This window comes from Anopheles coustani, chromosome 2, assembly GCF_943734705.1.
Source record: "Anopheles coustani chromosome 2, idAnoCousDA_361_x.2, whole genome shotgun sequence".
Taxonomy (NCBI): domain Eukaryota; kingdom Metazoa; phylum Arthropoda; class Insecta; order Diptera; family Culicidae; genus Anopheles; species Anopheles coustani.
In genome coordinates this window covers 18,190,142-18,217,881 of record NC_071289.1, presented here as the reverse complement: position 1 = coordinate 18,217,881, position 27,740 = coordinate 18,190,142, and the positions used below count along the sequence as shown (strand labels likewise).

Here is a 27,740-nt window from a genome sequence, read left to right as displayed (position 1 = left end):
ATCATCGACCACTGCACATCACTAGCACCTGCCGTGTAATCTAATGGAAGCGTTTACCATAATACCTCTTGCGAGCTGATGAGATGCGAAAGGTTCCGAAGAAAAGAAAAAAAAAGATAAATGTATGCACAATCACTCACGCAGCTGAACGGATATCAATTACGCTGCCAAGTGTATAATAATGAGACCACAACACTTGTTTCGTACACCGCGGAGCATTGCGGCAACAGGGATAGGAGTTCCGAGAAATAACAGACTGATAAAGTGCCGACAATGTATCAGTTCGAACCGTTACACAGAAATTTGGAAATTAACCTAGTATAAAACATCTGTTACTAAGGTGTTGCATGAACCGGAAACCTTGAGCTTAAGACACTTCTATCAGTTAGCTTAACGCATGCCCAAAACTGTCCTGTTTTACTAAAAAACTTCACTAGAGCAAAGTGTAATGTAATGTGCATGTTTAAAAAACTACTCCATACTGATCAAATACGGTTGAACTTAGCTACAGTTTTGCTTGAGTGTGATGGTGTTCTTATAAATTTATTTCCCTTTGCACCAAATACTGCTTCCTATTTCTATATAAACTAATTTCTTTATGTCTCTCTCGTTCTTTTTTCGCCATCCCTCAAATACGCTTTCATTTATACTGAACATTAAATATTCGCACATGAAATGATAATGCTCGCTCACCTGAAACATGGATTCCCCAATTCTCACCACCCCTCGCCCCATTTTCATGTTCTGTGTAACCTCCCCATCTCCATCCGTGCAGTTAGTTTCAGAGTAGGATCTAAATTCCAAACACAAAACCAAAAACCAAAATGAGCTACTCGTGGGATCAGCGTGTTGAATTCATCGTCCGTCACATGTATGGTAAGTCTGAGAAGGAGATGGTTGTTGAAAAAAAACACCCAAACACACACACACATACACACACATATACGCATATTAAAACACAGACTCACAATTTCACCAGCACCAGGTGCAGAACATATTTCGTCAGCAGGCGTTAATTGATAGTTGTTGATGGTGATCTAGTTGCGCCATTTGAATAATGAGCTCCGGGAACGAAAGGAAGGGAACCTTCTGGGAAGAAACATCGCGCTTCGAATCCTTTGAGCGTCGGAGAGGATTGCTAATTACTTGATACACTATTCATCGTCCCGATGAGCCTTTCTATTCTTTATGGAAAGTGAGCTTTCTCCGTTAGCTTTTGGCGCTCGAGCGAAGGCTGTGGATTATTAATTAATCGCACTCCGAGACGCCCCAAAGATTTGATGGATAAGGTGGGATTAGCGATGCCACAGCGAGCAACAATAAGCAAACCCGGTCAACCCGGGCCTCGGCTGGGCTGCGATAAAAATACTGCACCCAAATGCCTAAACAAGGACAGCGGAACAAGGAATCATCCATGCGGTCGAACCTCGTAGCGTCCGAGGGAACCCTGGCCCGAGGATCTAGCGGTTTTTTGTTCTAAAATTAAAACATTAAAATGTTGATTTCGAAACGCCGGTACCGAACCAACATCGTGCAGAGACCACAAGGAGACAATCACCGTCGCCAAGAAGCGGGGGGAAAAAAGGACGAACAAGAAGAGATTTAAATAAGATTAATGTAATACAAAGGAGAAAAATGTACATTTCTCAGTTTCCGAGGTCGCCTCACCCCCGTCCCACCGCCAAGCGTGACCTCGGAGCAACACAAAAGAGCGCACGAGGCACCAGGAAGCGGCACGCGGCAGAAAGTGAACAAAATGTTGCTAATTTTAATTTGGCCCGGCACCCAATTATTTTTATAATCGCAAACACACCGCGCGACATACCCCGGGCCAGCGCTGCCAATCTGCCGAGCCGAAAACGGGCAGAAGATGGTTCCGCTTTCTCTGGTCATCCGAAGAGAAGGGGGGAAGTTGGAGGGAGGCGTAGGCCACCTTTTTCCCGGGATCGACCGACGGGCCTGGTCGGATTCTGATTGCGTGACCATTTCGTGACATGCCCGGCCCCCGGTAATTGTGTTTATGTCCGCAATTAATGACGGCGACGGACGGTGGGTTGATGGGCGGTTTTGCTTACCCCACCCGTCAGGGAAATGATCACCCTGGTAGTTGTCTTCGGCGGTGCGAGGTGATATGTCACCCGCAAGGAAGCGAGAAATCACTCCCTTTATGCCAATGCAAGAAATAAGACGCTACGGAAATGGAACGACGTTGCTGAGGAGCTATTTTTAGGTGCTTCTTAATTGTAATGTTTATTATCAAACACAGATGAGGAAAAAAAAATCCCCGTCGTTAGTTGCGACGACGGCGCTCGGTACGACACATTGTTATTTTCATCATCGCTCAACTAACACAGGCCAAGCATGTACCTTTTTTAAGCGCACTTGAGTAGTGCAATGAAATTATATCACATTTGTTTTATTTTCATTACTCGAGATTTTCATCAAGCTGACTAACGCTTGCTGGTGGGAGTTGCCAGTTGGTTTGCAGAAACAAAACCTACAAAAAACAACCCAAAAACCATTGATCGGCCCCTAAGGAAAGGGCCGCCACTCATGCCAACGACCAATTAGAGCCCGACGCTGCAGCATAAACCGTTGATGCTTTGAATCGAAACGATTCAATTAGGATATGCTGACACAACGGCGTCGCTAAAAAGAAAGCGAAACGTCAGAAAGTTCGCATAGAAAATTAACACGAAACATTGCTGTTCTGTCGGTGGAACGCGTATAGCGATGGAAAAACTTACCCCTGCCCTGCCCTATGAATTAACCCCACTCTAGGGGTTAAAATCTGGCTCGGTTCGGCGAGTTATAGCTACTAATTAAGTCTGCGCTTTTCACGAGTATTGCATGTTTTATTCATGAAATACACGAAGCTCGTTTTGATTTTTCAACCTCGCCAACGTTGCTGCTGTTGTTGCCTGGTATTGGAAACATTTTCTTTTTGAGTTCATGGTGAGATGCAGCGCGATAAACTATATCGAATTAATGTTGTACTAATTTAAATTTAATCGAAGGCACGCAACAACCAGGCGCCTCCATCATGGAGTTAAACAATCCACAAGCGACCAGGCGTCTCCATCGAGGGTAGAACAATCCACAAGCGACCAGGCGTCTCCATAATGAGTCGAACATTTTCGTGCTCTTGGTATTTGGTAGCGCATTTTACAGCCAAATAAAAGCGGAGGAATATTACAAAAATGCATGTTCCGTTAAAATAATACTGCCCCCTCAAATGACACAGCTCGGCACAAAACACCTGTTGCTCGACGATTGGACGATACCGAGCCAGCTGGAAAATTTCCCACTCCTCCAGAACTGGATGCTGGTGTTCGGCTCGTCTGCGATGCAACACTGTTCAACCGCAACGTGACGATTAAAGAAATTGCCAGCCGACGCAGAGCAGAAGCATAGTTCGGGGATCCGAGAAGTGCACAACATCCACAATATTCAAACAATAATATTAGCATGAAACGAGCATATGACAGCGATGGTCTTTTTCTTCTCTCATCATAAAGGGTAAATAAAATCAAATAAAATAAAATAGGTAATGGGCAGCTCCGCGTGAGTAAGTCGCTTTGCGATACCCCTTTTTCAACGTTTGTTGTTTTAATCCCTGTCAGAAGAGAGCATTACAATAGACAATCTAGTCCGCCCCTCGTCAAACGGGTGATTCCACGGTAACCTAATCCGTTTCCCCGGCCGCAGTTTAGGAAGGAAAAACATATCGAATCAACCGATCCGCAAACGGAAAATCGTGCACCGCAAGGCACAGCCTGCTGCCAGGGCTCTCGAGTCAAGCTTTACCGGCACCGGTACAACGGTCAATGCAAAAATTCAAAACAACACAAAAGCTAAAATGGTGGCCTTTTTCTTTTTCACTTGTTGGAAAGTGAGTCCTAGGGTTGCCGGCTTTAACGCGTCGGTTGCTTTACAGCGCACACGAGGAACTGCGTTGAAGCTCTGACTCATGACTGACTATAGCTTTGATGGCTGGCCAGGAGTGTAGGGGCAGGACTGGCGGAAGAGGGCCTCGGTGAATCTTGGTAGCGCGACCTTTGACTTTTAACCAATTCCGAGAGCTACCTTCGCCCGGGCTCCGAGCAGAAACTTCCGAACATTTTTGCGACGCTCGCCCCGCCAACGCTCGAGCCTTTTCCCGCTCAACCGCACACCGCCCTGTCGGTCCCCAGCTCAAACAACCCTGTTTCCTCCCTAGTATGGCACCGCTTCGCAGTTTGCCTCGCGGTGTGTTTTTCTCGACGCCGAGATAGTACCGCCACCGGGCGGTTTGTAGAATTTTCCACTTTCCACCGAAGCAGCACATCATCGGGTGCGAGTGAAGGAGGGCGGCGAATTGTTACTGACCAGTTCGCTGACAACAAAGAATGCAGTAGCCCTAAAAAGAAGCCGCCAAGTTGTTTTAGGATAAATCATACAACCCTGTGGCATTGGTTGTGTGTGCGAGTGAGGTAATACTTTTCCGGCATCGCTTGTCCTTGCTCGGCTCATCAATCTCAGCACTTCGGGACGCCGATGGGCACTGAGAAAACAAACGGCCGCAACCAGAGCTTAGAACACGCAGCGCTGTCAGTTGTATTTTATTATTTTGTTTTCTCGCGAATGTTCAGTACTGTAGGAGCGAAATCAGCACACAACGACATATCCGGCTGTATTCCATGCTCTCCTGGAAAAACAATCCACCCCCGAATTCCTACGAATATCCATCGAAACACTGAGCGTTACCGTGGAAAGCAGGAGTGACAGCGTTTATTGCAATGGAAAACAAAAGCACTGGAATGAATTTTAACGTAATCAGAAAATAATCTTCACTTAATAGATGAACAATTCCGGACATGAATTGGAGCACCGAAGCTTGCTTGGATTGGACGGAAGAACAACTTGTTGCCATGGAGTCCGCCACTTGATCCACGATCCATCCGGAAGGATTATTATCTCGGTTGTAATGCAATTTCTTCGGCAAAGTAAATCAGAACGAAGCCCGGCCGGTGAGAGGTTGTAAGCGTTCAGTTTATCTATCTTTCACTTTGATATTTGAAACCGTCCCAATGGTAAAGGAACGTTCTGCTCGCCGTATGACCTTTCCGCATTCGGTCTTGGACTATAGAAAACCCGGTCCAATCGTTCCGATTTCCTCAGGAAGCAGGAAACTGGGATGCGGTGAAGGTTCAATTTCCGTTAGTAATTTCCCCCCGTCGTCGGAGAAACGCGTTGCTGAAAAGAAGTTGTTTCAGCCGGCAAATTAAATACGTGAGACGCATAAAGCCGCCGCCGTTTACGGAGTGGCGTAATGAAGTGGAACGCTGCTGCCCACGGACGGCCAATTTCCGAGAATTAAGGATGAAAGTTATACGCATCCTTCCTGAACAAGCATCCCGTTTGTCCCGTAAATCTTTTCCTCGCGGGAAACATTCCTGCCGCCATATTTGGCATAGTTTAGAATACCTTGCCACAACCTGGAATGCACTAGCACTTGCATTGGTGCAGATTCAAAGTTTAGGGAAAAAAGCTTTTGCTTGAAATTGCTCGAAATGTAATTAAAAAACTTCTATCCACTTTTCCATGCTGTGGTAGTGGACGTTGGTCAATTTGATAAAACCAATGGTTGACCATATCCAAAAAGTTTTTCTATGCAACTATTGCTGCGACACTCATTGACCTTTTGTCCGCCAGTTCTCGCCACCCATTGCTTCTAATGACCCTTGCCCCTACATGCTGAAAAATGTATCAATACTTTGACAAAAATTACTTTGGCAGTCGAAAAACAAACTCGCCAAATCGAACAAGGTAACAAAATTCCAACTGTCAAACGAATGTACTCACCGACCACTTGAAGCGCGGGTAGGAGTCGTTCGATATTCGATATATATTTTCTTCTTATTTAATCTACCCTTCAGCGTCCCATTGGAGAGTTTTCATTTTTGTTTTTCCTCGCTCCTGCCACCGATAAACGATACTTTACCTTCTAATGGAGCTCCCCGTACGTACATCAGAGTACATTTTGACAAGTTGATTAAATTGAATTAAATCGCTTTACGAGAAATTGCTCCTCCGATTGCTTCGATGCAATGACGAGGAACAACGCGTCGGTAATGGTGCCCCGGTATCGTCAGCCATTATGAGTGGGCATCATCAAGGCAGGCCTAGTCGTCCTAAAATTCGACACCGCGTGGAAACTATGGGGCGCGCATCAAAAGCTCGTTAAAATTTCATCTTTTCCCGAAATGAACACCGACCCGAAACCATGTGTCATTGTGTGTTTTCTTGCGAGCGAAAAGAAAGGCAAAGGCGATGCGTACGAAGCCAACGAGATGTTAACGCGGAAACCTATCGAACACAACGCGCTGAAGCAGGATTTTCCGTATGGCAAAGGGTAATTTTTCCCACACAGGCATCACTCACTCAGCGGTTCCTTGCCGCCCATTAGATCCGTATCGAAATTTATATCAAGCGAAAATCGATCCCCGAAAAACATTAGGAATTTAGAACCGACGCTAAATCGCGCCATGTAAAAAATTCTCTTCAAAGTACCAAAAAGAACGGAGTCTTTAAGTGTGGAGTAAGTTGATGGTATCCTCATCAGAACCATCGTCCAATGCTATCCACACCGACTTATCGGAATGAAGACGAATAATAAAATACTTCCTAACGGCCCAACGGTTGGATAAGGAATATTTTAAGTAGATTGGGATTGGGAAAAGCCCTTGAAACTCGTTTTGCAAACAAATGTTGATTACAGTGTGCCAATCACAGAAAGACTGTTCAACACATCAGATACTAATGGTTCAATTAGTTAATTAATTAGAGTGAAAGTTTTGCTTTGGCATTTTCTTCTGCGTCAAAAATATTGCGCAAAGTCAAACCGTCCCTTCTCCTTCGCTGGGTACAGGAGCAACAAAAATGAAGATGTAAAGTATTTCCGACGTCGAGAAGCGGTACGTAGCAAGTTGGTAAAAGTAAAGGAAACCCCATTTTCGGCTGGGAAACATGCTGCGTGGAAAGTCAGCCCCCGTGGGTACAAACAACGGATCGATCCGTTCTCGGTATTTTCTTCCGATATGTTTCCAATAGGGTTGGGCCGACTCTTTTTTTCCCTATTCAGATACCGACCCGCCAGGCGGGTGGTCGACTAACCGTTAACGTGGCGCAAGGGATTGTTTTGCCTGCAAACTTTCTCCAAAGCCTAATGTGCTTTAAGGAGGAAATTAATTAAACGCATGTACCTTGGGAATCAGCCGACGAACATGATTACAGTAGTCCCCAAATCCAAATATAACAAAAACACTAAATATCACTCACCTACGTTTTCTAACGCACTTCGTTTGCTTTCTCCATTGCAGACATTGACAACAATGGCTTCCTGGACAACAACGATTTCCAGTGCATGGCTCTCCGTGCCACCGTCATCGAAGGCAAGGGCGACATCAACCCGGCCCGTCTGCAGGAATACAAGTTCATCATGAAGTCGCTCTGGGATGAGATCTCCGCCCTTGCCGATTTTGACAAGGTACGTTTTTTTTTTGCTGTTCCCATCGAACCAAAGAAAAAGTAAAAGCAAACACTAGAATTACATATTGGAATCCTCCCGGCTGGGGAAAACAAACAAACGTTCCCTCGCTGTTCACACCTTCTGACCGGTTGGAGTTCGCAGCTCATTTATATCATTCCCGGCAGCAACCTGTTGACCTCGCGCGTTCCATTCCTGTAGCTCGACTATGGCCCCGTATCGTTCGACTTAAATCTGGCTTTTGGAGAGAAACTTAAGTTATTAAAATATACCAAAAACCATTTAAACATCGGCAGTCCTATATCTTACCATCGTTTGTTGTGCGGAACGTGACAATTTTCTGTTTTCCTCCCACCGACTCTCAGCTGTTCTGCAACCGAAGGAAGAAAGTTTTCCAACTTCTTCTTCATCGGTTCCACTACATACCGTTTCACTCCCCCACTCGGCTGCCCACTTGTTTACCGGCAGTTGTTTTCCTGTTTTTCTTCTCGCAGGCAATATTTTAGTTGCCCCCCAGCGCGTCCGGGTCATATGGAAACTGCAAAAAAGAAAGTCGAACAAAACAAAATGGCATCTTGAGTGGCTTGTTCACCTTGGGGGATACGTTTTTCTCTTTACTATCCTCAAACTCGATTGTTCTCTTGTTGTTTTTTCTCCCTTGGGTTCGCTTGCATCCCGATGAGTTCCTAGCGCTGGTGTACTGTTTATTTGTACCTCTTGCCATTTACTTTTCCTCTTCGTGGTATTTTTGTTTTCCTCACGGTTATTCTCGCTACGACGGCGTTTTCCATGCGTCGATAGTAATTGATCAGCGCCAATGGTTATCCTTACGCGAAATAATTATCGCACCGTTGTTAAACGTCTGGTTAGGAGGAAAACGGAAGAGCCAACTTTTTCACGCACAATCGAGTCGATCGCGTGCACGGCAACACCACCCGGTCCCTTTCGAAACCTGAAGCAAGTCCCGGAAAGAAGTGCTTCTTGGCCACACCAGCCGGAGATCTTAATAAAGCCGGGACTAATTGTTTTGCACGTTTCCTTCGACCGTTTATAATTCTAACACGACCCAACGTGTCCGTTAGCGTCCGTTATTCGATCGGCTGCTGCAAGCAATTAAACCAATTACCGCGGCTGAAGAAGTAGTCGCCATTAGCGGCGGCGTTTACAATCGCTTGAATTCATCGCTATCGATTTGGAGAGTTTTACACGATTGGCGATTCCGCCAATTGGAAAATGGCGCCATAGTTCCAGGGTTTGCACTATCCTCTCTTACCTGGAGCGGAATTTATGATGAGGAGAACGGTCCAATTAACGCTGTTGTGACAGCAATTCTTGTCGGTGCCCTTTCCTACCCAACCGTCGAAACTCTGAGGATCGTCTCAATAAACCGGACCGGTCGTTACGCTTTCAAATCTTCGCTCACAAACGGGCGAAGGTGGAAGAAGATGATGATGATGATTTTATTTGTTTACCGTTCTGCAACCCACCAACCCACCCACACACGCACGGTATACATCGTCATTGAGTGCAGAAGAGTAAACAACATTTCCCAGATCGAAATTCCCAGCGCACCGCCGAATCCGCCAAAATGCAGGGAGGAATCTACCCCCGCCTTTGGAGTGTAAAACTCGGACAAGGTTTGGAGGAGAGACTACTCCACGTTTCGGGTTGCAATGGGCCGCCGGGAGGATTTATTTACTTTTACAATTTATATTACGCGGCTCATAATCGTTTTCCAAACTGCCTCCTCCTCGGCCTGCCATTAACACCGAACCTGTGCTAACGTGTGGCGAGCGTCGGTGTGTGCGTGCATCTGTGAAACGCCAGCGGTTTTGGGACACGTAAATCACTCCGACCTCCGGCACTGGCCCTGGCTTAGGGCCCAAAACCACTTATCACCGTGAACCGGACGGGACGTCAACCGAACGAACGCGATGTACGCACTCTGTCGTTGGCGTGTTGCGTATATTTCGAGACGGTCCAGGGTTCCCGGGACCGGTTGGAAACCACAGTTTCTGATGGAAACCAGCCACTGACAGACGGCCACACAAGTTAAACTCAGCAGAAAACTCCTAACCTAAGCTAACATTCCCCGTTCCCGCGTTCGCGAGGGGAAGTAACTTCCCTGTGCCAATTGTCTCTTCACTTTAACCTCATCTGCTACTGTTACTATCCAATTGCGTTCTCTTTCTGATGCACTTTTTCGATGTTTCGCTCTTCTTCCCGCAGGATGGCAAAATCACCACCGAGGAGTTCAAACAGGCCGTCAAGCAGACCTGCGTCGGCAAGCCCTACTCCGAATTCCCGAAGGTAAGTTTCCACCCACCGACAGCAAGCTTTCCATTGGGGTTTTTTCCTTTTTTTCTTACTTTTAAATTAAAGCTGTATAAAAATTTGATAACCGTCGACGCAATCGAGAAGGGCCAATCGGTCAAGGCATTGAAAATGCATGGAAAACCGTTCCGTTGGAGAAGCACCTTCAACCGGGCGCTTTTCTTTGCTCCTTTTGTTTCGGACGAACATTTACAACATTGGATCCACGAATTGTGAGATGTACACCGAAAGAGCGCAGAAACAAAACCGATTCCGTCGTGTCGGATCATGGGCTTTTATTTTGTGTTTCTGGTTCGTCGCCCTTCGCAACATCCTTGCCCTTCACCCGCCGGTCCCATAAACTGTGGCTAAAATGTGTATATATACATTTGAAAGTCTGTCGTCAAAGGGCCTGCAGGCCTGTGCTGTTCCAGCTGACATCCAGCGGCACATTTATACATATTTGATCGAGTTGGAAGCGGACCCGGGGATGTCAAACGGGCTGCCCGTTTTCCACTCTATGGTTTTCTATGAAGCGCACTCCGCGCGACGATTAATGGCCATGGGAGGTTCCGCGGAATCCCGGGGCGCGGACATTCTCCCCCAGCTTAAAGGTTCACGTTCACCGAACCCGTTCGACCCCGTGTTACACACGCAGGAGGTTGAAGGATTCACAAAAGTTGGTTTCATTTCACTTAAACGTGCTGAATTTCAGTTAACCATTCACACATATACACGCCCCCCGTGATTCCTCACGCACGCGGGGGGTGGCTAAACTAGCAAAACTTTGCCCCACGGTTGATTATCTTCCGTTAGAGAACTACGGTGAACAACATTAACTTTACGTTTTTGTTTGAGAACGCCGGACGAGAGAAATGGTTAGAACAATGGTACGCTCCAACGCGAGAGCAGTTGAAGCAAAATAAATTAAAATAACTGTTGGCAATGTGCTGTATTTGTAGAAGTAGAGTGAAAAACTGAACCTTCGATACAGGGTAACGAGAGTTTTAATTTGAAAAAAAAATGCTAAGATTGGACAATTATTCTTTCTATTGCCAAAAGAGTTAGAACTAATGTATATTTCTATGTATTATAAAATGATAAAAAGAATTGTAACCTCTATGAGTTATAGTAAAGAGTAGAAAAGTTAATAAAAGTTAGCAAATTCTAAAAGATACAAAAAAATTAAAAAAAAAAGTACAAAAGTCATGAGTAGCTTAGTATCCATGTTCACTGGAATTCCCGAATGGGAAAACATTATTATTGGAGTAGTATTTTTCTTGTGCATTATTGGATAGTGTTCCTTATACCATACAAACGAGGCAAACGAACCTAAAAAATAGGATTTCATGGAGAACAATACACTTGTTTGACTCAGCATTTCCTTTCGTCGAGGATTAATAGTTTGTAGTAGAAAGTATCCGGTTTTGTTTATAAAATATATCATGGGAGAAGATAAAATTTTTATATATTACACTGTAACTGAAGGACCGAGCTTAGGCACGTTGATTGCTATTCGATTTCACTTCCAACCAGCTCCCTTGACTTGGCTTCGGCTGGTATTGGTTGAGGTATGTAATTTAGCAAAACATGTAAAACGCCCTCGGAACAGCTGCCCCATCGGATTAGCAGTCGCAGTGGAATTGATGCAGCTGTCCATCAAACTGACACCGGACCGTAATTGGGATCTCAGGGGTGGTGCCGTGCTATTGCGCTGATGTGCAATCGTCGATTTGCTGTCGGCTAAAATTACCGCCTACACACGGAAGCCCCTTTCAAGGCCCCCTCTCCGTCCTCAGCCGTTTCGTCCGTTAAACTTTCCCGGCCGAGCCTGTTGAAAGCCTAACCACATCCGACAAATTCGAACGATGGCAAACTTTTCCGGTGTCGGGATGAGCTCGATTCGATTTGCGCGTACATTGTCTGCCCCATCAAGGGTCCGTCCCTCGGTGCGCTGAAACCGACGGCAAGGATTCCGTTCTTTTGGGCGGGCAAAGTTTAAAATAACACACTTCCAATAACAGCAAAGTCACGTTGGCTGCAAGAAAGCGCACACGTAAACTTTTCCGGTAGACACAACATGGCGGAAGTTTCATCGTGCGTGAAGGGGTGCGGTTTAATTGGAAGGGCCATTATCGAAAGCTCGTGGCCATAAAATATCGTACAACCTCACGACGACAACGCGTCATTACGTCGCGGTCCGATATCGGTTTCAATAGCGACGGTACGTAAATTAAGATTCTGCAACGAATGCCATGCCGAATTCTGCCCTATTGTCAATGTTATTGCATGGCATTGTTCCTGCCATGAATCTCCCATTTCACGGCCAAGTGATTAAATCACGACATTTACGTGGAATCGATTGCATCCATGTTACTGCGGTCTGTTAATTCGATCATTCTCATTCGCCAACTGCAGGCAAGCACCAGGGTTTCGTGAACTACCCGAGGGTTTCGGAGACCAGTTTCGTAGAAACCGCAAGGCTCCCTCTCTCCTTCCCCTGTCCTCCTTTTCATATTGCTGTTTAAATCAATCCGTCCATCCGTCCCACTCGAGGCTGGTATGTTTCGCCATCGAAACTCCGAACCGAACCGAAATTCTATTGGTTTCATATTCCGGTTCCACGTTTGTTTATCCGGGTCGCGGTCGTTTCATCCAGAAAGCCGTAGCCCGACCCCGTTAAGTGCGGGTGGCCATCTTCGGTCGGGGAGGCGGAAATACTCTGGGGAAAGGAGCCGTAAAATTTGATACTTTATTAAACTGTTTGTATAATCCACATGCGGCCCATTGCGATTGTTATTCCTTCTTTTTTCCCCTTTGTACTGGATAACCTGGGAACAACGAAACGAACAACGGGAGCAACTTGAAAAAAACCAGTAAATGGAGGTGCCTGGTCCTTTGTACGGAACATGGTCGATAATCATTCGTCCGTTCGTCTGCGTTAGTAAATTGTCTTTCGCTGAATCTACAAAAATGTTGAAGAAAAAATTAAGATAATTAAAAAAGTAAAACGCCTAAAAAAATTTGAGTTATGATGCCAAGCAATCGAGAAAATTAAAACAAAATAACCGCTTCTCGTTGGAAGTTCATCATTGGCGCAATATTCAGACAATAAACACCACGTGTCGGTGCTTGCTCCCCAAACATCCATCTTGATGCCACGTGTCTTGGGTCCGTCTGAGCATATGTTCCCCACTTGAATAGTGTTTCTCGAAGCGGACATCATCTCACATCGATACTCTGGTTGCGGCCACCTTATTAACGATCAAAATGTAAACGATTCCCATTCCGTCTCACATTTTTATCGGTTTTGACAATGCCGTGGAAGCGTTGGAGCGTTTTTGGGGCCTTTCGTTTTGTACATTCCCACTAGCGCTCGTCCCATTCCACCACCGCGAAGCGGAAGCAACAAGAAGAAGCTAAAAATATTCCCCCCAAAACCCCAAGGGCCGTGGGAAATGTCTTCGTCGTGGAAGGAGGAAAAAGAAACGAAGATACAAACATGAAACATAAACACATTTCTTTTCACTCGTCCGGGACCGACGGGTGGTGTGTGGTTCCGGTGCAGAAGTATTGTCTTTTGAATTTCAATCTTCAATCTAAAAATTTAAAACGACAACCAAGACACGCAACGCAAAACATTCCAACGGGCAAAACAGCGGCGACCGAAACGCCGTCAAGGCTGACAATCTCCCCCTCCGAATTGTAATGACAAAATATCTCACAAATCCTCTTTAAAAAAAAAAAGAAGAAAAACGAGAAGTCACCAAACGATAGCATTATTATGCGAACAAGTAAGGCAAGGCCGGCCAAGGTGGGTGGAAGAAGATCGGACGGCTACTCATTCGGAAAGCATCAGTACATAAATTAAAATTTATGATGGCCCGTACAACACGATCCTACGACGGGTTCGCGCTCGGCATGATGAACACCACGACGGGTTCTGCCCGTGGACACGACAGGTTCTCTCGTACGCAACGCTAATTTCACACAACACAACGCTGCGAAGGAAAATACATATATTTTTCAACCGCCTTCTGCTCTTTATGTTCAGCGTTTGGTCGTAAAATAAAAGTTGAACGAGGAAGTAGACCGTTTGGCCTAAGTTTGACCTATAGATTGTAGTTAGTAGCAACTATGAATATTCTGGTCAAACTATTTGATTGAAAGTGCTTCTATATTACTACAATTTACTCACTTCCTTTAAAGTGATCACTTTAGAATTTCAAGTCCCTCTGGAATATGTAATTCCGAGGGGTTAACTCATTTCGTGGATGTATAAACACGCCGGTTGCATCTGCATCCTTTCAAAGCGGCGAGCATTTGCAGATTCTTCCTTCGGCGTTTCAGAAATAATTCACCCAAAGTACAATAAACGTACGCAAATCCGGTAACGATCTCCCAAGTAACCTCGCCAAACATTGGGGGAAGTTTTCCTTTTCTCCGTTGCTTGGCTCCGTCCTCCCTAAGATCACCCGGCACAAGGTCGCCCGAAATTGAATCGTTTACCCTGACCACTAATTCGATCGGCCAAACGCGATGATGCTATCGCGATCGGTGTCTCGTAGCGTTCCCCACGCTTAAAATTCATATAAATAACCGGGTCACAACGCCACAGAGCCAACCGTGGTTAAACCGTGGGCCCGTTTCTGCCCCGGGAGGAGATGGATCGCATAAATCTCGTGAGACACACAAAGGTCCTCTGGTGTCTGGTGCCCCCCTGTTCGTTGCCGTTCAGAAAATTTGCTTCCACTCGATCGCAATGGTTGGTAATCGATGGACGCAAATGGTTAAAAATCAGCAAGAATTCTCCTAAAAAGCAGCCACGACTTCGGGCACGGAATGGGGATGTTAGGGAACTCTTTCCCTAATGCTGCTCCTACTAAAAGCAGTTAAATAGCCAGTCAAAATCAATGCTTCTGCTGCTTTGACCTCAAGCAACGTTGGCGGCAGGTCTTCGATATGGCCATATGGCAATGGGAAGGCTCCTCTTGTTCACTTGGCTGTAGTTTAAAACGGGCTGCGGGGGGAGGGAATTTTCCTTGCCATCATAAATCTTCCACACAATATACTGGCCTGGCGTAAAATGACCATTCTGGTGTCGGAGCCGGGCAAAAATCGGAGTCCACCCTAAAACATAAAGCAGGCAGGCCTGCATTTTTCCAACAGTGACCGTTTTGCTCCCTCCTTCCCGGGTACAAATCGTGGAGCTTGTGGAGACACTGAGCATTGAATGTCGCCTTTGAAATACCACGCCACGAAAATCGACGCCATGCCAGAAAATAGAAAAGAAGAAAACTTCTCGCTCTTTCTTGGCCGCCGGTGAACAAACGCAATGCGGAAGCACCGTTTGCAAATGTGCAAATTGATGGCATGCGATCGGAATGTGCACCGGAAGCCAAGCGCCCCGGAGCTCAGAGGGTAACAGGGGGGAGGAGGGGTTTGTTTTTCAAATGCTCGTTGCCCTGCGAATGCCAAGCGTAAAACTGGTATGAAAAAGGTACCACACACCACATGCCGAATAGTGCTTAAGAAACAGCGAGTGGAATTTCTGATGCCCGTAATCAAATAATTACCAACGAAAAACTACGGGAAAAACTATATTATCTTTAACCCGAAACGACTTTTTGCTCTGCCCACCCTTCGGGGAAGTACCATTCAATGGTGCGTGGAATTATGGAACAGTTTGTGGTAACGTTCCAAGGCTGCAATGCGGCATGCATTAGGTGGTGGAATAGAATTGGAACGGTTTTGTTCCTCCAAGCGATACTTTATGGCGTCGATCTTTTGTCCCTTGATTTATTTTCCTGTTGGCCCGATCTATGTTACGGTTATTAAACAATTTCCAACCTCTTAACCAACTCACGTGGAACGGCACGATAGCGTTTCGTTGGTACTTATTGAAATATAGACTTTCAAAAAACTCCTTATACTCAACTCCAATGTTTGCTTTTTCTCTTATTTCTTCCGTACAGGTAAGTCCGTCGGCTTTGGCCATACACTCCCATACTCCACCAGACCTGAAACGCGACGAAGAGAGATACAAAAAAAAGTGGGTTAGAGAGATAGACGGTGGCACTGAGACTGAACGAAGGTAAGGTGACGAATGTGAGTGTTTCGCCGTCGGGTAGGCAAACGTTGTTTGACGCGGCCGGGAAAATTCACCCGAGAACATCTTCATACTTTTCCGCGAAGGCAAAACGGCACCACGCATCGGGCCACGAACATCCACTGCGAAGGGAAGGGGGGGAAGAAATAGATGGAGTATTAATGCAAAGTAAATATAGAACGCGGAATTTAATTGTTCCACTCTTGGCGCACCCTACAAGCCCCCCCACGGATGAGAGCACGGTGCGCGGGAAGCTTTAGTGGAACAACATGCGTGAAGTTCAGAAATACACGAATCCATTGGCATTTTATGCTAGTGATTTTGGCGTGCACCCTAAATAGGATCGGGACGATGGAAGCTGATGCCGCTAGAGCATAGTATGTGTGTTTTTTCTTTTTTTTTTTTTTTTGTTGCGAAATGAATGCCCACGAGTTCCCGGTATCACGCGCCAAATTCGTGTGGTATTAAATTTGTTTTCCTCTGTGAGAACGATGACATATGATATGCCACCCTTTTTGGATCGCATTTTTTGTAAGATAAACACTGTGGGGCACCGCTTGGTAGCGTGGATATGAGTCATTATAAAGAGCAAAAAAACATCTTTCCAAAACAGACTGCGAAATTAGTTGCATTTTTCAGGAATTGTAATGTTATCGCTATTCTGTATAAATGCATCAGCATGGAAACTTTAAATGTTATTAGTATTTTTACCAATTGAAACTATTGCACAGTTAACCTTCAAAAAGATACCCTAAATGTGTAGCTATGTAGACTTTTATTAGTAAGATCCAAGACCCCTTTTCTATACCCTCAACGTTGAAGCATGGCAACCGTTAGGTTCGTTATGTTTATTGGTTTATTGGCTCGCGGACGCCGAAACCGACGAATAGCCATCAAACCCGTCCGTGCCCCTCCCGTGTTTGTTGGCCGTCAAACTGGTCCGATAAATTTGGCCAGCCGATTCCTCGCCCGAATATGGTCTATGAACTATCGACATTCGTGTATGGTTGTTTCGCGATACTATTCGGGACTTTTTATTTGCGTGACCTCGAACGCCTACCCGTGGGTACTGAAATTGTTTGCTCGATTCGCAATCGACACAGCATGCATTTGCCGGCATCAGCCGGCATTTATGGACCGTTCCTGCAGCAATCTCCAGTACCACCAACTGGCGCGCGATAGTGCGACCCTGGTTTGATTGGGCTGGAAGCCGCGTTTTTGTTACAGAAGGCTTTCATCACAAATGAAAAATTAGCCTTTAAAACATTATCCACTCCTGGGGTTTACCATAATCGATCAATCGTAAAAGTGACATCATGTGAGAGCCCGCTGGCACATCTGATTTTCTGAGGTTCTAATATCACCGTATAGAGGTAATGGGTTTTGTCGGCTTGCTGCGTCATCTAAGCTTGATTTTGTGGTCGCCGTGATGTGTGGTGGTCACATGGTGTTTTCACCGTACGATCAATGTTCTTTATCACAGTGGGGTACATCAGATTAATTTGGTAGGGCGTTTTAATGTCTCGCCACGAGCGTACGTCGCGGATTTCTATATAATTAAACGCGATACTGGTCTATGCTAAACAACATCGATCGGAAAATGCAAGCGGACAACGAAATGGAGGGTGAACCACTAATTTGGAATGCATTAAAAGGTTCTACCATATCGATTTACACTTATTCCATTTATTTCGTTTTCTCCATTAAAGAAGAAATAATTAAAAGCATTGTAACTAATGCTTATGATGATGAAAGATCCTTATCATTATACTAATAAGAAAAAAATAGGAAAATTATTTAATTCGAGCATTTGCTATGCAATAATTGTTAATGGTAGTTTTTCATAATTGGTATCTTGCCAGCAGAAAATTTGGTCAATATTTGTCACACAAGAATTAATACTAAAAAAGGATTTCACTGCGCAATAAGAATAGTAGGAACAAAAAAAAATTAACACTTTTTATGTACCACCGAGTGGCGTCAAAGAGAAAGAGTGATAAATATCGATCAGACGTTATGAGATATTCATCCTAGCACTTAATAGAAAAGCAATAGCAGTTCCTTCGGAATTCCACCCGGCATGGAAACGGATTGTCGTAAACGAAACCTCGCATGCTTGAGTCTGTGTCTATCTCCTAATTATCTCTTCGGCGTCGTTACGAGACAAAACCTCACGAGATGTGGTGAGTGTGATGCATAAACTAATACGGCTTTGCTATCTTTCACTCGCTGGTTCGCTGCACAGGCCATGAAGGCTTTCATTGAGGCCCACTACAAGATGATGGACATCAACAACGACGGTCTGGTCAGCATAGAGGAGTACCGTTACAACTGCATCACCAGAATCGCCGTCGATGACATCAAGCTGGTCGATGACTCGTACAACAGCCTGGTCAGCGTAAGTATCCGCAAACTATGGGAGGGAATGATGCTGTGGAAGATACGAGAAAAAAGACCTCAGCAACGCATTCGAACGATTGAAACGGGGATCGGCTTAGTTGCACAGATTCTATTCACGGTGCTAATACGCGATTTAACCGTTTTACCGTCACCACGAACAGGATGAGGACAACAAGCGCGGTGGCATGACCCTGGAGAGATACCAGGAACTGTACGCCCAGTTCCTCGGCAACGAGAACCCCAAGTGCCCGGCCATCTTCCTGTTCGGCCCAATTCCAGAATAAATTTGTTCCACCACCAACTCATCAGCTCAAAAGATCAGCATCAACATCTTCAACACACATCCACATAGAGTAGAGTCAGCGTTAAAAAAAAACCAACAGCATCAGTTTACCGTCGCAAATGCAACCGATGGCCACTGACTGCCACGACCAGTCGGCTAGCCGTCGGTGCCACGCTAGATGATTCCACCATCTGCCTGCAACAGTGCGTAGCTATTTATGCTTAGTAAAACATAGCTGAGAAGATGTACCACTAGGGAGGGGACAAATAGAAAACTGCTCCGGGACAACCAACACCAGCACCCGCGGCATAGGCGTTAGGGTCGATTTTCCATTGCAAATCGACTCACGCACACTTTGAACAACAGCGGCAACAACATCCTGATCACAGCAAGAACGGCAACCACCAGCAACCGGACGGAGCCCTTTTGGTACACTTCTCCACATCGTCCCGGTAAAAGAGAAAACAAAACCACACACTGTGCTCTAAATCAACTTCTATCCATCTACGTGCCATCTGTAGATTCGAAAACTAAAACATCTCACCAAACCGTCAAAAGTTTGGAGACTGCACACGTTTGTCTTTTCTTCTTTCTCCCCATTTGATGTGTTCCGATGTTTTGACGAAGCGTAGAGTCAGCGGCAGATAAAAGGGTAGTAGGTCTATCCCCCCGCCGAAAACACGCGTCCCGTGAACCACCAGTCCATCGGACGCCGTCGTTTGGCGGGCGCGCGGGATATGGCTGAAAAGTTAGGCTCAAAGGTGAAAATATAACAGCAACCAACTCTATATGAATCCTAGCATGTAGCGGAGACTTAAAAAAAACAGCAGGAAAACCAAGCAAGAAGGAGGAAAATGCGAAAGATCAGATGCAACTTTCCTCCCTCCTCCCGTTTGCATGGAAAGCGAAGAAGAAGAAACGGAATGGATTTTTCATAATAAAACAATTCATCTACCAACCAAGACCAACAGAGGATGTGAAGCAACTAAATTCCTGCTAAAGAAAAAACAAAGAAAAAAAACAGTACTCTGGCATGTTTGCACCTTGACACTGTCCAGACGCAAAGCGCACTGCATACCAACCTTGCATAACAGCCTAAAAATGTTACCCAACGACTTCAACAACACTAACAAATCAGGATGGTCCCTAAGCCATGGAGCAGTTACTTAACATCGAAAACAAAATAATGAACCGAAGGTTTTCGTTTGCGTTCAAACCGGTCAACCGTCAACCCACCATCCGGAAGGCTTTTGCGGGGAAAAGTAAGACGACAGGGAGAAGGAAAGGAGTTGGATTTACAATCAATCCGCGCCACTCCCTCGGAATTCGTCCAGGGGCTTGGTAGGGCTCCCCGCTTTCTCCCTAAATTCGCGTTGTCGTCTACGCCTTGCAAGATCGTCTTCATGGATGGCATTATTGTTGGCCGGTTCGGAGCCGCCGATTACACCCATTTTTATGCTGCACCATTTTCTGTTGGCTGCAAGCAACAGTAATCAGTTCATCCTGTATCTTCATTTCAAAAACAACATCATCATCCGCACCGATTTCGGGGATTCGCAGGTGGATGATGCGTGCGCCGTTCAAATTTTTTCACCACCATTTCTTTACCCGTCACCGCGTCGTCCTCGAAGATACTGTGAATGGACTGGATTTTGTTTAAAGGTTTTCACCCATCAAAACCAAACCACATTTTGAAAATTTGGAACCCGTACACTGAACAGAAAGTGAACAGGAATGAGAGCTACCACATTTTGTTTCTTACTTTGTTTAGTGATCGAACGAGCCTGGGGACCGGTTTGTACTTAATTCGGTCCTTTGGGTAACATTCATATTTTGTACATAGTACAGCCTTCCTATTTTTTCCATTACCAGTTACCGGAAAATGAGCCTCGCTTTTGTGTGTCATTTTGTTCTGGAGTCGGTAACTCGAACTGGAAAAATAATTGTTTTAAAAAAAAAGGAACTACCGATACAATCTCCGATCGCAGCTTGTAGGCTATTCTCACCATCCTTTTTTCGTATACATCCATTGTTGGATGTACACTACACTATAGTATGAAGTGGATTTTTAATTGTTTTCTAATTGAAGTATACGCAAAGGAAAAGCTTTACTGTTTTCTTTTTGTTTAACACTTTCTTCTTAACGCGGAACTACTAACCCTTAGTTCGTAGACGTTTTTCAGTGTTTACAGTGTTTTTTTTTTTCATTTTCCTTCATGTGTAAGCGCAAACCTAAAACCAAGGGATGTGAATGATAATAACCCAGTAAACAAAACACCCAAACCAAAAAAAAAGAAACATACATACATAAACTTACGTTATTCAATACCGTTTTAAATCGTACCGTTAATCAACTATTACTCTTTTTCTACTCGTAAAATATTGTTATTCGCCCATTAGTGTTAGCAACAACGGGACAGAAAAAAACATATTAATCTATATCTAAGCGTTGGAAACAAGTGTGTTAATTACTGTTATAGATGATACGTTTTTTTCGTTTTTAAGAAATATTTCTCGCCTCCTTCTTTGAAAGTTTGACAACAACTATGAAACAATAACGTTCTGTTTTTCTTTAACATCAGAAAACAGCTAAATAACATCGTAGTCTTAACAACATCAAGATTACCAGCAAAAACAACATCTTTTTCGAGGTTATGTCATAATGTTCGTTTGTAATACCATTCAATGATACCATCTTTAATGAAAAGAATAGAAAAAATAACATCAACGACAGCAGGAAGAAACCAAAATAAAACATAATAATACCATACTTTTACCGAACATCGATTATAAAAGTATAGATAGAGATAAAGTGTGTGTGTGAGAGAATGAGAGAGACTAGAGAGCAGAAGCAAATCCAAACTTAAAAAAGGTAGTTCGTTTTACAAAACGACCATCTTTAAAACCCCATAAGAACTAACTAACTGCAAAGTCGCGTTTGGAAATGCAAAGCCCCCAAAAGAACAATCCGTAAATAAACAACTGATAACGGAAAACAAAACTATTAATCACTTTCCTTGATACAACATGCCGATTACTGCCGATGTTGGTAGTAAAAGTTGAGAAGAATTCTACCCAAGGACAATGTTTTCTTCAATGATATGGCCATTGGCTTTCTAAACTAGTAGGCTTCGTATAAAAGCATTGTCCCGATTGACGAAGAAACACATTCAAACCAGTACAAACGAAAAGTTACTGAACAAAACATAGCAATCGTGGACCGTGCAGGAAAATTGGCTCCTTCATTCATTGACTTAAACTGATGCAATACACAACACCCTAGGGAACCCTCCGGCTCATTGCGCCCGCTGTTACAACACTCATTTGAAATTGACTTGAACATAGGAAATACGAGTTATACTCTGATTTGCCAAGTTTAAACTATTCCACCATTTTAGGACATCCACAGTTTTCATTCATATACTATTGGAAAACAAAAGCTAAATGCATGAAATTCGACAAACTTGAATAGAAAATGAGCGCGTTTAGAGCCCCATTTGCAAATCAAATGAAACATCATCTAACTCAACAGGACGTTTCAAAAAAGTTCTACCATTGCGTAAATTTGGTGTACTAGCAAAAAAAAAAAGTTAATGTACTCAAAGCAGGACGTAACCACAGACAATTTTAAATTCAAAGAAGGAGGAAGGGATATATACTTTTTACGAAAATTTATACTCCTAATTTTATTGCTACGAATAACTACAGAACACACGAGTCCACAACTCACATTTTACAAAGAAAAGGCATCCGGCCGAGAGCGTGCTGCCACCGGCAAGCCCTTGGGTTTCTAGAGCTTTTTTTGAAAAGAAGAATGGGAAGGACGTTTTTAAGGGAAATAGATTCCTTCAAACCTTTGGTAATTTAAGGTAAACACTGATAGACAAGTCACACGTTATGATTTATAATAGCGAAGATGAGGTAAGTAATACATTCTTATGTTAATTAAAACAAACAATCGATGACATGTTTGAAACAGGTAAAACACGAAAAACAAACAGTATGGAAAAAGAAAGAACAATGCACTCACCTGTGCTGCCGGCGGAAAAGGATTGGTTCGTCCTTCGTCGCGCTGGACTGCTTGTTTTTTATTCTTGTTGGCCGAATTCAGAATTTCTGCAATTCGTTCATGTGTCAACTTGAACTGCTGCGGAATATTGACCTGCGGGTTGTGAGGGATTTTTGTGTAAAACTCCTCAAAATCGAAATTACGCGCCAGTGCCCGTCTTATTTCATCCATCGTAGGTAGGTGCCCGATCTCGATACAGTAGAATCTGAAACGAGATTTACCAAGATGAGTCCTACAGTATGGCATGTTGATTTGAAAGTAAAATGTACAACTTACGTTGGATATCGTTCATTGAAGGTAGTTTTGTTTAATTGTGGCCGACTTCTGTAGGCATCATGCTGCAAAAGCAAAGGGTCAAGGTTAATGGACGCAAAGGCCGCCACAATCACAACTTACATCGTCTGGCAATGGATCCTTTCCAATCCATGTTGCTTGCACGTCCGACGCGAAAGCTTGATTCACATGTGTCAATTTTCCATCTTTGAGAACTATTTCTATAGCATTGTTCTGAAAATCATTTAACATGAAAAGATATCATTGAAACGTTCAAAAATGTTAACCCGCTGGTATGCGACGCTTACCATCTCATCGAAGTTAACTATGGTTGCACAAAACAGCTCAGATTTAAGTAGCATCTTTTGCAAATGATCGGAGTCTGCTCTGCGCCAAAAGTGCTTCCGTGGAACTAGGTACGCCAGCGATGCCCGAACTACCAGCACTTCGGGCTTGCTAAAAATGGATGCCAAATATCTAAGCTCGCTGATATTTACCGTTTCAATCCGTCCTAGATCGATCAAATTCAGCTTCACACTCTCCCCCATGAGTGGGCCAACGATTTTGGCCCGGTACCATGAACCTTCCCACTGAGCTGCACAATACAATCCACGCTGAGCTGTATCCTTAGTCAAATAGGATGATCGGTCATAGTGTTGTGAAGTATTATACTCCTGATCCAATTCTTCCTGCAATTTCTTAAACATTGCCATATGAAACGAACATCGCACCCATATGCGGTTAGGGTTGAATACGTTCAAAACATACAGCATTATCAGACTACCACGAGCGGCAAAAGTGCTCAAATCTGGCTCTGGAATGTTACTACTCAAATTCATGACGTTGGGCGGCAGTGATAGCATATTAATCCAATCCTTCTCGCTACCACCATTTGTCCTCGGAGCAACTGTTTCATTAGTATGATCGCAGGTAGCACGTCCTAAATATGGTTGGTTATTCTCCTGCTTAGGGACTTGTTTGACAATTGTCCTTTCCGGTACAACCGACTTTGTACTCTCTGGTACTCCGGTACTACCACGAGTGGCAAAAGTGCTCAAATCTTTCACTAGCATGTTACTACTCAAATTCATTACGTTGGGCGGCAGTGGTAGCATATTAATCCAATCCTTTTCGCTACCACAATTTGTCCTCGGAGCAACTGTTTTATGATTAGTATGATCGCAGATAGCACCTCCTAAATATGCCTGATTATTCTCCTGCTTAGGGACTTGCTTGACAATTGTCCTTTGCGGTACAACCGACTTTGCATAACCTGGTACAATCGACTTTACACTCTCCGGTACAGCCCACTTGCCACTCGCCGGTCTTTTATTTTCCCTCGGTACTGGTGCAGGCATCGGGTTCATCATGTTTATGTGCTGTTTAACACCCGACTGGCGCGTATTAGCTGGTGCATTATATTGTACATTTTCCGGGCAATTTAGCTTTCTACGTCCTTTAATGTTCCGGGGTCTAGTGGGGCGCTGCCTTTGAATCATGTCGTGGATGTGTGCCAGTGACGGAATTACAACAGCCTCAACAACCGCATCAGTCGGACTCCCATATACCTATGAACAAAATCGAACACGCAGAATATAGTATCTTTGCCCCACAATCGTTGACCACAATATCATTTTCTGTACATACCCTCAGTGCGTCCGGCATGGAACACAAAAAATCGTAAAGGGTTTGGTAACCAAACATGGCGTACGGTATCGGTTCTCCCACCGATTGGATATAATCATCTCCCAGAGATTGTATTCGAATTCTACGACACGAAGTAAGTAACGCGCGAATAATGCTCTTAACTTCCATTAAACTATGATTTGCTTTCTCCATCTTTTCTTAAAGAGCAAACAAAAAGGTCAATTATTTAGGCACTACAAACAATACACGCAGGTTGTTGTACTGTGTGCTACAGAACTAACGACACAATCGCATTGCAACTGCCAATGAAGCAAATTCCGGGAATTCAGCAGTCAAGTGCTTGCTGCTTTGAGTCGTGGAACCACTGGTGTAAACGAATTATGTTTTCACGTCCTCCATGACGTTTGAAGCAAATAACAAAGTTATCCACAATAAATAACACCTGTACACTACGGAATTTTCTAGTCGTAGCAACAACTTAACAACATTCTACATTCTCCCAATTATCTATTGAATATGTTTGCCTTCATACACGGTAGTGCATTGTTACAACTGAACGTCACTAGTGATGCTTCACACGAAATCCCACAAGCTATAGAAAACTGGACGGTAGGTTACTGTTTGCCTATGCATCTGTTTATTTACTGTGTATATTTTAATCCTACGCCACCGTTGTTTTCATTTCAACAGGGCCTAAAGGTGACCGAATATTACCTTACCCAAAATGGGCGTCCAGTTGCTTCCAGTTTCCGCAGTTTGCTTGCTGACGTCCCTTTGCGAATCAATGAAAGATTGGTCGGAGGAAAAGGAGGTTTTGGCTCGATGCTGCGAGCGATTGGTGCCCAGATCGAGAAAACTACCAATCGCGAGGCGTGTCGCGATCTCAGCGGACGCCGTCTGCGAGACATTAATGAAGAAAAACGGCTCAAGGCGTATTTGGAGAAGCAACAAGATGCGTCGGAAGACGAACGTGTGAAAATACAAAAGAAAATCGAAAAGTTACTCTCCAAACCGAAGCATGAGTTCGAGGACAAGGAATACGAACATCAGCGAAGCGAATTGATTGTAGAGACCGATGAAGCTTTGCAGGAGGGGCTACAAAAGGTGGCTCAACTGGAGCAAGATGTCCCACCCGCGGTCGACGGTCCAGAGCCAGAGGTGGCAGGAAAGCGGAAGCGGCCGAACTTGACCGCAATCAAGGCGAAGAAAAAGAAGACCACTCTTTGGCTTGGAAATGACGACTTGAGTTCTTCCAGCGAGACAGAAAGTGATTCCGGAGAAGACAGCGCAGCCTCCAGCGAAACTAAAATGTTGTCTAATGATGCTGTCGAACAAAAAAGAACAGAAGCCGTGGTTGTCTGAAACCTTCCGAGTATCATTCAAATTGCTCCGCATACTGTATCAATCACATGTAAAGTTTTACATAAATAACAATAATCATTATGTAACTAAAACATTTATTAAAATTTAAATTACGTGAAACAATAGTAGTTTCGTCTTGTGAGTTTTTTGTTAGTAAGCACATTCCCATTTTGCAAGCTTTTTGAAAACTATCTCCTTGTTTATTATGTTGTCCGATAATACGGTTGCATCGATCAAAACCACATTCAGGATATTCTGAAAAGACAACAAAAATAAATATAGTAAACCGGCACAATAGGAATACTATGTAGCGTTTACCTTATCCGTGGAGTCTTTGTAAAACATGTATAGTTCTTTTTTATACAGGGCGTTTTCAAGGTAATGTATCGCTTTATCCGTCCATTTTTCGTCCAGTGGTTTAACATTAGCTAACGATACTCGAACATACTGGGGCGGTAAAAGGGAATCTTGTTTTCTCATACGCTTTACATCGCGTATCGCGACTTTACACTTGTGCTCATAGTCAATCAAAAATACTTCAACAAAAGCATCAATAACCGGACCAGCGATCGCTACGCGATACCAAAACTTTTCGTATTTCGCGATGCAATACAGTCCCACCTTGGCCGATTCTAAATCCAGTTGCCATTCGGAATCTACATCCAACTCCCCGTACATGAGTTCCAAATCATCAGCAACTTGTGCTAACATTTCTAAGTGGCACATCAGTTGAACATGAATTTCATTTGGCGAATGCACTTTTATCACCCTTGCTCTTTGGATGCTTTCGGGGACTAATGTAGATGGCACTTCTGGCTCGGAAAATTTGTCGGCAAGGGTCATTGGTGTTGCAGACGGGATCGGTGTAGACGGGTCCTCCTCCGGATCGGTTATCACCCTTTCAACGATCTGCCCATCACTGTATTCGTTATCGGTGCATTCCTCAAGATCGATCGGACTTCTATTAATTGGTTCCTCCCTGTACATTTCTTCCGAGCTCGTACAGCTATCGTCCATTGGAGGTGGATACACGGGCCAAGGGTAAGCCTCAAGATTTGTCGGACTTCTATTAATTGGTTCCTCCCTGTACATTTCTTCCGAGCTCGTAGAGCTATCGTCCATTGCAGGTGGATACACGGGCCGAGGGTTAATGTAAGCTTTGTTATACGTTGAGCGGTATGCAGTGCTTCTGTTTCGCGCATTATTTTTTGAGGGTTTTCGACCGCTGCTTTTTTGCTGCACTATCATGTTCCTTATGTGTTGTGATTTCCCTGAACCAACGGGTAGCACCAAGGCATTGTCACCGCGGCCACGAAGCTGTACAGAAGTTGAAAAAATGTTCCGTGAAAACGTTGCACATGATTAAATCCGTCTTCACATTACCTGTACGGCATCCGACATTTTTGAGAGCATTTGGTCGAGCCCCTGGAAGCCAAGCATCTTGTATGGTATATACTGGCCTTCATGTTCCTTGTAATCCTTATTCAGTTGGGCCACCGTCAGAGCTCTCCCGGCGTAGGAAGTCACCATTGCTTTTATTATGTATTTTATCTCGTCCATGGCCATTGTGTCAATGCAAATAGAAGATTTTTTCCGTACACAAGTTTGCTCCGGTTATTGTACGGAAATTCGTGTAGATGCCCTAAACTTTTTTGTTGTTGCCTACACAGAATGCTGCAGCAGTTTGCTGAGGATCGGATGAAACGTGGGAGTGGTGGGGAGGGAAAAGAAATCCGTTTTTGTTTTTGACAACTAG

At 44.3% G+C, this 27,740-nt stretch overlaps 4 protein-coding genes across 7 annotated transcripts; 2 read left to right on the top strand and 2 right to left on the bottom strand.

Moving 5' to 3' along the window:
- The first annotated feature begins 772 nt into the window (after nucleotides 1–772).
- Nucleotides 773–19,531, top strand: LOC131267349 (sarcoplasmic calcium-binding protein 1). The gene is made up of 5 exons (XM_058270208.1): nucleotides 773–876; nucleotides 7,362–7,528; nucleotides 9,758–9,838; nucleotides 18,196–18,348; nucleotides 18,512–19,531. Exons 1-5 carry the CDS (start codon nucleotides 825–827, stop codon nucleotides 18,632–18,634), a joined length of 576 nt encoding a protein of 191 aa, XP_058126191.1. The 5' UTR covers nucleotides 773–824; the 3' UTR covers nucleotides 18,635–19,531.
- LOC131267347 (uncharacterized) lies at nucleotides 7,665–24,115 on the bottom strand. Of its 3 annotated transcripts, none has more exons than XM_058270204.1 (7): nucleotides 24,057–24,115; nucleotides 23,284–23,993; nucleotides 23,099–23,209; nucleotides 22,979–23,040; nucleotides 22,664–22,907; nucleotides 7,838–8,066; nucleotides 7,665–7,766 (listed from the first exon to the last, which is right to left on the bottom strand). In XM_058270204.1, exons 1-6 carry the CDS (start codon nucleotides 24,088–24,090, stop codon nucleotides 8,031–8,033), a joined length of 1,197 nt encoding a protein of 398 aa, XP_058126187.1. In that variant the 5' UTR covers nucleotides 24,091–24,115; the 3' UTR covers nucleotides 7,665–7,766; nucleotides 7,838–8,030. The 3 variants fall into 3 exon arrangements, with proteins under 3 accessions (XP_058126187.1, XP_058126189.1, XP_058126188.1); XM_058270206.1 differs by lacking the exon at nucleotides 24,057–24,115 and having other exon boundaries at nucleotides 23,284–23,664; nucleotides 23,744–23,847; XM_058270205.1 differs by lacking the exons at nucleotides 7,665–7,766; nucleotides 7,838–8,066 and adding an exon at nucleotides 17,617–18,381.
- A 939-nt stretch (nucleotides 24,116–25,054) lies between these two features.
- On the top strand, nucleotides 25,055–26,052 carry LOC131267348 (splicing regulator SDE2). The gene is made up of 2 exons (XM_058270207.1): nucleotides 25,055–25,231; nucleotides 25,313–26,052. Exons 1-2 carry the CDS (start codon nucleotides 25,139–25,141, stop codon nucleotides 25,982–25,984), a joined length of 765 nt encoding a protein of 254 aa, XP_058126190.1. The 5' UTR covers nucleotides 25,055–25,138; the 3' UTR covers nucleotides 25,985–26,052.
- Nucleotides 26,052–27,651, bottom strand: LOC131267346 (RING finger protein 17-like). 2 transcript variants are annotated; one of them, XM_058270203.1, is made up of 4 exons: nucleotides 27,368–27,651; nucleotides 27,112–27,301; nucleotides 26,303–27,006; nucleotides 26,052–26,239 (listed from the first exon to the last, which is right to left on the bottom strand). In XM_058270203.1, exons 1-4 carry the CDS (start codon nucleotides 27,548–27,550, stop codon nucleotides 26,135–26,137), a joined length of 1,182 nt encoding a protein of 393 aa, XP_058126186.1. In that variant the 5' UTR covers nucleotides 27,551–27,651; the 3' UTR covers nucleotides 26,052–26,134. The 2 variants fall into 2 exon arrangements, with proteins under 2 accessions (XP_058126186.1, XP_058126185.1); XM_058270202.1 differs by having other exon boundaries at nucleotides 26,303–27,301.
- Between the last annotated feature and the right edge of the window lie 89 nt (nucleotides 27,652–27,740).